Consider the following 9,587-nt stretch of genomic DNA (forward strand, 5'->3'; position numbering starts at 1 on the left):
GAAGAGAGCCACAGCCCACATTATTCCTCCCCCACCTCCTGTCTAAGGTTCTTAATCTTGTGCCATTCCCTATCCTGTCTGCTAGTAGACATTGCTCAAGTGGTTATCTTGTCCTGTCTTCTGTCTTCAACATCCCCCTTTCTTCCACCTGTCTCTAAACAACTTGCAGACCCTGAAGACAAGCCACGAAAGCAAAGGCAGACAAGTGGGACCAGGTCAGACTGAAACAGCAAAATGACCAGGCAACCCGTAGAGTGGGGGAAAATATTTGCAAGCCTTATATCTGAGTAGTGGTAAATATTTGAATTATATAAGAAAGACCTACAATTCAATAGCAAAAACAAAAAGAAATCCAATTTTGAAAATTGGGAAAGGACCTGATAGACATTTCTCCAAAGAAGACCTACAAATGGACAACAGTTATACCAAAAGGTGCTCAACATCAGTAATTACCAACTAAATGCAAATCAAAACCACAAGATAACACCTCACACCTGTTAAGATGACAATTATCAGAAAAAAAAAAAAACAGATGTAATAATGTTGGTGAAGATATGGAGAAACTGGACCTCTCATGTAGTCACCATCGAAGTTTCTTAAAAAATTATAAGTAGAATCATCATATGATCCACCAATCCCACTTTGAGGCATATATCCAAAAGAATTGAAATTAGAATCTGGAAAAGATATCTACACTCCTATGTTCACTGTAGCATTATCCACAATAGCCAAGATACGGAAACAACTAGATGTTAATCAATGGGAGACAAAGAGAATGTGGTGTGTGTGTATAATGGCCAAAAAAAAAAAAAAAGAAGAAGAAGAAGAAGAAGGAAATTGTGTTATTTGTGACATGGATTAACCTGGAAGACATTATACTGAGTGAAATAAGCCAGATACAGAACAAATATCACATGGTCCCACTTACATGGGATATTTAAAATATTCAAACTCATAGATGTAGAAAAAATGGTGGGACTGGAAAGGGAGGTGGTGGGAGTTGCTGTTCAACAGTTACAAAGTTTTGGTTATGAAGATTAGTAAGTTCTAGAACTCTCCTGTACAGTCTGCGCATGTAGTTAACGATACTATGTTGTACACATAAAATGTGTTAAGAGGGTGGATGTCATGGAACTGTTCTCACCCCAATAAAATAAGAGCCATATATTAGAAAATATTTGGGGGCTGGGGAATGTACCTCAGTGCAGAGCACTTGCTTAGAATGCATGAGGCCCCAGGTTTGATTCCTAGCACTACAAAAAAAAAATTCATATTTTCCTTTCACTAAATTCTTATATATATACTATGATCTCATTTGGGGTTGGAGTGCAGGGGGGGACATGTTTGTTTTGTATCATTGTCATGTTTGGGTGGGGGGCGTTGTCCCAGCTTTTTGGAAGTTTTCAATTAAAAATTGCTCACCATTTTAAAGTACCACATTTCTAGGATTATAATCTCTGTTAATTTTTTCAAATTTAAGTTACACATATGATACGGTAACACTTAACATAATAATGTAACTACTTATGTTAAGTAGAGAAATGAATGAAAAAATTAGGGTACATTTTTGGATGACAGAATTATGGGTGACATATAATTTGTGTGACACATCAATGTATTTTTCCATTTTTAATTCAACAAACATGTATTGATCACCTTCTCTATGGGCCAGATATTGCTGAGGACCTGGGATAACAAAAAGGAAGGAAAGCATGTCCCTGAACCAACCATTGGGCTCCTTGACTTGGCACTAGCCCAGTCTTCCAGACCATCTGGGTTGCCAAACAAGTCAGATCCAAATTTTAAGTACAAGTGAATGTAACCTGAGATTGTATCTAATGGGATTACGATAGTCAAAGTACAATATGTTCTTTGACCCTTTGAGATTGACTGGACTGAATGTGTCATGGGAAATGTTCTCCTCTTTGATGTCTTCTCATTCTTAACACCAAATTACATAACATAAAAAGAAAAAAAAAAAAAGAGCTAGAAACAAAGTGTCATGAATCAACCTACAGGCCCAGTGAATCAAATTATGTTCTTTGCATCTGTTTAGAGAAGGTCTATCCAATCCTTCTCTCAACAAACCAGTTGTAGTGGCACACGCCTGTAATCCCAGTGAGTCAGGAAGCTGAAGCAGGAGGATCACAAGTTCAAGGCCAGCCTCAGCAATTTATCGAGCTCAAAGCTCCATTTTCACTGTTCTGAGAGTATTAACATGTAATTCTCATAACCATATGGAATAGGTATTATTGTCCTCAGGTTCTGTATGAGGAACCAAGGCAGAGAGAGAATAAATGACCTACTCAAAGTCATCAAGGTAGGAAGTAAAGTTTGAACTGGGCAATCTTCATATTTCTCTAATTCAGAGCTCCTGCCTCACCCCACCCACGGCAGTCCTGTATTATTAAGGACTCCATGTTTTCTTCCTTTGCATGTCCTGGAGTCCTATACTATGAGTGACTTGGCTCATGCTACCAAGATTAACAATGACTTTACTGCAAAATGCCAGCAGCATTTGTAGTATATTTTTCCTGTGTCCCCTAACCAATATCTCAAGCAGAGCTTAGCTCACCAAGATGGATAAATATTAACTTTAGGTCAGCACCTTATGTCACAGGCCAGAGTCTAAAACAGCAGGGAACTTTGGTCTCTTCCTGTATCTCCTCTCATGTGGACACAGGACAGAAAAGCAGCCTCAGGTGTCTCTGGGCAAATCGTTGGACAGCCATGCTGCCTTATTCTCCTCCATTCTATAGCACTGGATCGTGTCCTTAATATGTAGAAATTTTAACCATGAAAGAATTAGAGCATTCTCTCAACTACCAGATTTCTGTGTGTTCATGTTCAAAAGTACAGGCACATGTACAAAGGGATACAAGAAACGTAAATGTGAGGTCAAGGGTCACTAGAAGTCATCTACTCCAAGTCTCTCCATTTATAAAAGAGGGAAGCAAGCACCCCCAAAATTATGTGCCAAAGTCACATAGATTTTATTTTGATAAAGCCTTTATTTTTAAATCAGTTTATACCCTTACACTTTAAATCATTTAAAAAGTTTTTCACCAGGTATATGCTAGAATATATACTAGAATATGCTGGTATATACTAGACTATACATATTCCACATACTGGAGTATAGTTTTTAAAGTCTGCAAATTTTACAAGGTTTCTTAAGAAAAAGACAGATGCCCAGGTCACCTGCTGCTCACTCTCTTTCCCAAAGACTAAGTATGACTTTGTTTTCTCACCTTCTGTTTTGTTTTGTTTTGGAGGTGGGGAGTTGGACATTGTACACTGACTTTCCCCTGTGTAGGATAAAGACTCAGCCCTCCACCTGATACAGTTCCATCTCAATTGTGATGGAAATATTCAATTTACACTATTTGCGTTTTTGTGACTGTAGATGATATTCAGAAATGGGGCACATCCTAAGCTTGTGTGTGTGTGTGTGTGTGTATGAGTATGTGTGTGTATAAGTGTGCCCATGCTTGTGGGTATCTTTCTAATACAAATTTAACATCCAAAGAGTTAATCATTTTCTTTTTGCTCTGCCTGTTTTTCTTGCCTATGTTTGCTTTGTTTGGGAGCCAGGTCTCACTAGGTTGCCCTGTCTGGTCTCCACTTGTGTCAAGTGGTCCTCCTGCCTCTACCTCCAAGTAGCTGTGGCTATGGGCATGTGCCACCATGCCAGTTTGTACTTGTTTTTAATAAATGTACTTACCTTTCATTCAATACTGAAATGTTTCCCAGTTGTCTAAATAGTCCCTCAAGATATTCAGTAATTCTTTCAATTTTCTATCAAGTATTGCATCAGTCCTATCCATGGCAAGCTTATGAGGTCTCTTCTGGAGAACTCTGCCTGCAGGTCTGAACTGGTTGTCTTCTGTACCTGCTCCGTCTCCCATCATCCTTCACTTCATCCTGTGTTAGAGCCCCATTTCTGGGCCTCACATATCTTAGTCCATTTTCTGTTGAGCAATTGATATACCACAGAGTGGGTATTTTATAAACAGGAGAAATGTATTCAGCTCAGGGTTCCAGAGGCTGGGAGTTCAGCAGCATAGCGCCCCCATCTGGAGATGCCTCCTTGCTGCATCATAACATGGTAAAAGGGTTGGCAAGCATGAGAAGACAGAGAACCAGGTGAACTCTGATAGCAGATCCATCCTTGGGCTAACTAATCCACTCCCTCAGTGAGGACACTGATCCATTCATGAGGGATGTGCCCTCATGACCCACTCACCTCTTAATGGTCCCACCTCTGAATACCTTTACGACAGCTATTAAATTACAACATGAGTTAGAGAGGAGCTTCAAACCATAACAGCATATTTTCCTTTTTTCTTATTTTTTTTATTAACCATGTCCTCTAATAGCTTCCTAAGAAAAAGTATATGTGTGTAAATATTCAATATTTAAGACCAGCTGTCTAAAAGTACCTGGGTTCTACCTTCCCACTTGATTGATAGAGTGATTGCCTCTAGGGTTCTGTGTTGGAAATCATTTTCACACAGAACCTTTTTCCCTTCTTTGTTTCTTTGTTTTGGTTTTGATTTTTGATTTTTTTTTTCTCCCTTCAGAGTCCTGAAGACACTGCTCCTTCATCTCCTGGTTCATTGTGGCCATTGAGATGCATAACACCATTCCAGTTCCCAGTCCTTTGTGCATAGTTTGATTTTCTTCTCTGGGTGTTAAATATTCCTTACCTCAGAGTGGGGAGACTTCACAGTGACACACCTTGGTATGAGTTGGCTTCTATTCCCTGTGTGGGGCTCTCAGCATCTCCTTCTGCACCAAGAAAATCTACTCCAGATTAGGGGTATTTTCTGGAATTATTTTGGTGATGTTTTCTTCTGAGAGTTTTTTTATTTTGTTTTTTTCACTTTCTAGATCTCCTGGAATTCCTAATATATTTATCTGCTTTTCTTATCTTTCCTCATCCATTTCTTTGCCTTTTCACTCTAATGTCTTCAATTTTAATGTACATTTCTCCAATGAAGGTCTTATTTCTGCTGTTTGTCTCCTGCCATCTGTCTTCCTTGTTCTCTCAATTCCCTATTGTTAGATTCATGATGCAAATACAGACATGAGGTATATATTCATTTTATCTCTAAATAACCATTTCTGAAAGTTTCTTTTTTTCCTAACCATTTTTGAAAGTGTCTTTTTTCTCCATAGTCCCTGGTTCCTCCAAATTGTTTCTGTTTTCATTGGCTTCATGGTAGTCGCGGTGTTCTGCTCAGATGTAAGAGTAGGACTACAAACTGAAGCTCAGGACGACTTATGAACAATGAGCCTGGAATCTGATTGGGGGGATGTGTCTTCCAAAATGCTCATCAACGATGACTTTGGCTGTAATGCTCTGGCTGAGCTGGTTGTTAGGGAGCATCCATGTAACTATCTTTAGGGATTTCCTCCAAGGTTGGTCCTAAGAAAGCTCTTCCAGCCCCTTGCCTGGAGAGTAAGGACCTGGTAGCCAGCATTTGAGGGATGCAGCTGGGAAGCAGATGAAAGGAATCTCTGTGTACTGGGTGCATGTTTACTTTATGCTCCTGTTTCATCTAGTATCCCACCTTCAGTGTTGCCTGCTGTTTCCCCAAGTCAGAGGGCTTCTGGCCTGACCCTCTTCACAAGATTAAGTGTCTGGACTTCTGCCGGAGGAGAGGAGGTGGAGTCACCCAGATGCTCCCAGTAAGGGGAGCACAAGTGTCAGCTTCTTAAACACATCTTAATCCTTCCCATTTTGACCTCAGCCTCTTCCTCTACCAGAGTGACCTGATGCTGCCAATCCCAGAGCCTTTGGAGGACCCTCCACTCTCTGTAAATTGATGCCCACTAGCTCTGGTTTCGCTTTCTCAGGTCCACTGAGAAAATGAGTGATCAATCATCCGCCTGCTTTCTGTCTTCCAAAATGCTGTTGTCGCTCCTTCAGTTCTACTATTTCTACTATTAAGAATAGCTGTGTACACACACACACACACACACACTATATATATATATATATTATAGTTTTAATAAGTTTCAGGAGAAGGCCAAAACTGATGGTGTGTTCAATCCACTGTCTTTACCTGATGTTCTACCAATACGCGTTTTAATAAGGTTGATATGTACCGACATATATCCATGCAGGGGTCCAAGAATACCTAATAATTATTTAATTAGTGGTGGATTACAAGATTCCAATATAGCATTTTAAAAATCTGGTAGAAAAAAAATAATTTACATGTGACTTTAAAGTTTTCTTAAGACCTATTATTATTTTAACAACCAGGTATGTTCCATAGTCTTCGTCCATTCTCTGCTGCTGTAACAGAATGCTACAGACTGGGTAATCTATTAGGGGAAAAAATCATTTTTATGATTATAGAGGATGGGAAACTACTGGCATCTAGCAAGGGCCTTCACGCTGTATCATAGCATGTTAGAGGACACAAATGAGATCATAAATGAGAGGGCAGGAGCAAGAGAAAGCTAGAAGCCGAACTTGCTTTTATAACAACCCACCATCATGCCAATGACCTTCATCTGCCATGAGGGTTCTGCCCCCACAACCTAAGCATTGCTCAAAGGTCCCACCTCTTAATAATCTTACAGTGGCAATTAAACTTCAATATGAGTTTTGGAGAGAACACTCAAATCCTAGGACTCCACCAATATTCGTCAGTATCTGTTTTTTTTTTTTTTTTTTTTTAATGAAGTTGAATATTTTATTTCTTATTTTGTTGCAAGCTGCTGTTTCAGTGTATAAAAATAACACCAGTGAATGCAGTACATTATAAAATTAAGACAGTATTGTTCTTCTGACACTGTACAACACACACTTTCCTCTATGTCCAGTTTTTTTAAAATGGAAGATCATTAAGTATATTGACCCAGATCCAGGGATGGATGTAAGCACGTTACAGTATTATATTAGGCTTATAACAAGATTATCCTTGAATTACATACTTTTTTATAAGTATTTTTACCACAGATAATTTCATGAATTCTGATATCAACCTAGTGCCTACTCTAAAAATCATAAGGAATTGTAAAAAAGATGCATATTGTGTTTATCGGCAGTCATTGGGAAGTTAAGGGGTATCTTCTTCCAGTAGCATTGTTAAGAGTAGTTTTTAAGTCTTCTATAAGACAACTGCTTGCAGTTATTCCATACTAGATTATTTAGGGTGCCATTTTCACTCCTCAATAGATTTTACATATTTCTCATATGCTTCTTCGCTCATTAGGTCATCTAGTTCTGAAGGGTCACTCAGTGTCATCTTTATCAGCCAACCATCTTCGTAACAAGATTTGTTCACAAGCCCTGGGTTTTCTGCAAGTGCCTCATTAATTTCAGTTACTTCTCCTGATAGAGGAGAATAGAGTTCACTGGCAGCTTTCACACTTTCCAAAGCACCAAACTCATCTTGTTTTTTCAATTTTGTTCCAACTTCAGGCAGACTACAATAAACAACATCTCCCAGAGCTTCCTGTGCAAAATTGCTGATTCCCACTGTTCCAATACCATTTTCTGTAGTTATCCATTCATGTTTCTCTGTGAATTTACGCACGGAGAGCAGAGTGGGTCCGGTGCGCAGCGTCCGAACAGCGCCCGCCCTCACCCGCCAGGGCCACGGCGGGCAGAGCGCAAGGGGCGCAGGGGCTGCACGCAGGCTGCGGGCAGCAGCTAGCGCGCTCCGGACTGCTCGCAGCGCCATATTCGCAAGGGTACAGAGGGTCGCCCGCGGCGCCTCTGCCGCCCTGCGACCCCGGCGGGAGTGCGTCAGTATCTGTTTTGTCCATAGCACTGTAGCAGGTGCTATAGTGCTTATGACCTTCTGTCTTTTACCAGAGGTAAGATCTACTGAATGGGAAATATCATGGCATCCATGATATATATATCATTTATAAATTATCTTAGGAATAGGTAAAAAAGGTTTTCTTAAACTATAGGTAAAATAAATACTATCATCTACTATCTACCAGACAGATAATTTTTGCTACTATTTCCTCAAAAGGGTACTACTGACATTTTGAGTGAGGGAGTTCTTTTGTGGTGCTAGACAATCCCAAGCATTACAGTTTGATTATACATAAGCATTAAATGCTGTTTTAATGCTTATATATAATGTCCTCTGTCATTGAGACACTAAAAATCAAGTCCATTCCCACATTTCTAAGAGTCCCTTATGAGTACTTGATGCCAACACCAGTGATTTCTAATAAAACTCTTTGAAACAGAGCTCATTTCCATTTTACAACAAAGCACAGAGAGACTCTGAGAGATTATGTTACCGCTGTTGACCAGTGACGAGTCCTTGCTTCCCCAGTGTTGAAGAATAACACCAAAGAAGCATGCTGAGGCAAGGTCAGAGTAGAAATTAGAAGTTTATTAAAGGACAGCAGAAAAGACTTCTCCAGGAGGAAGAAGGGGACCCAAGAGGTGGAATCCGTGGAAGTGCGGTTGTCTCCCCTTTTTATAGTTGTTTTTAAGTGATGGAATGTAGGTGGGAAGGCCTGAGGGGTGGGACACAGGTGGGCCAAAGAAGTAGTCAGAGCAGGAAGGACTTCATTAACACTTCTTTGGGATGGACTTTGGCCTAGAGCCTTTTCAGGACTTCATTAACATTCCATGAGTTGTCCTGCCTTTCCTGGAATCATTCTCAGCATGGCCTCCATTTTAGATTTCACCTGGTATTAGACCCGATTTACCTAACTACACTGACTACCTAACTTTAATTCTGGCTCCAGTTAAACTCCTTATTCTTCTATTACCTGCAAGTATAATTAAATATAATTCCAAAGCCTTCTCTATTTAGCTGTTCCCTATAGCTGAAAGAATTTAGAGAGGTTGTATTCATTTGCTTAGGCAGTCTTAACAGAACACCACACTCTGTGTGATTTAAACTATAGACATTTATTGTCTTACATTTGTGGAGGCCTGGAAGTCCAACACCAGGGTTCCAAGGGGGGCTGATTGTTGTGAGGGCTCTCTTCCTACTCCTTGCTATCCCTTCACATGGCCTTTCCTTGGTGTGGCCTTGCATATCCAAAGAGAGGAAGGAAGATCTCTGCATTTTCTTATGAGGACACCAATCCTAGCAGATCAGGGCCCCACCCTAATGACCTCATTTGACCTTAATTACCTCCATGAAAACTCCATCTTCAAATACTCATTGGATTTGGTGACTGAGGTTACAAATTAACATTGTGCAAACAATTTGGCACAGTGGTAGGGCCAGAAAACATGAAGACTGATTAAGCAGTAGGTGCTCAAGGAAAAAATGGTGATGATCCATATCTATAGGCAGGAAGGATGGAAAGAAAAGGGAGAAGCCATTGAATAGCCATTCACAGATGAGAACCTGGTGATCAAAAAGTGGTATCAGAGCAGCTAATAGTCCTAATAACAGGAATGTTTTTATCTTAGTCTCTTTTGTGGGTAATTTATAATTAACAAAAGTTTGCAGGCCGGCTGCAGAAGCACATACCTGTAATCCTAGTGGTTCGGGAGGCTGAGACAAGAGGATCATAAGTTCAAAGCCAGCCTTGACAACTTAGCAAGACATTGTCTCAAAAATTAAAAAATAAAAAGGTATGAG

The 9,587-nt window shown here is 40.0% G+C and overlaps 1 protein-coding gene across 1 annotated transcript; it reads right to left on the reverse strand.

Annotated features, from left to right (window-relative positions):
• Window positions 1–6,772: 6,772 nt before the first annotated feature.
• Window positions 6,773–7,731, reverse strand: LOC124090439 (glycine cleavage system H protein, mitochondrial-like). The gene has a single exon (XM_046441141.2). The coding sequence runs from the start codon at window positions 7,701–7,703 to the stop codon at window positions 7,182–7,184; it is 522 nt and encodes a 173-aa protein (XP_046297097.1). The 5' UTR covers window positions 7,704–7,731; the 3' UTR covers window positions 6,773–7,181.
• Between the last annotated feature and the right edge of the window lie 1,856 nt (window positions 7,732–9,587).

Source organism: Marmota monax, unplaced genomic scaffold (genome assembly GCF_021218885.2).
Source record: "Marmota monax isolate L192 unplaced genomic scaffold, Marmota_monax_Labrador192_F-V1.1 WCK01_AAM20220418_F8-fsc00025, whole genome shotgun sequence".
Classification (NCBI taxonomy): domain Eukaryota; kingdom Metazoa; phylum Chordata; class Mammalia; order Rodentia; family Sciuridae; genus Marmota; species Marmota monax.

What these genes read in the sequence shown, in the direction of transcription:
- LOC124090439 (XM_046441141.2), bottom strand. Translation starts at nt 7,703, where the DNA reads ATGGCGCTGCGAGCAGTCCGGAGCGCGCTAGCTGCTGCCCGCAGCCTG.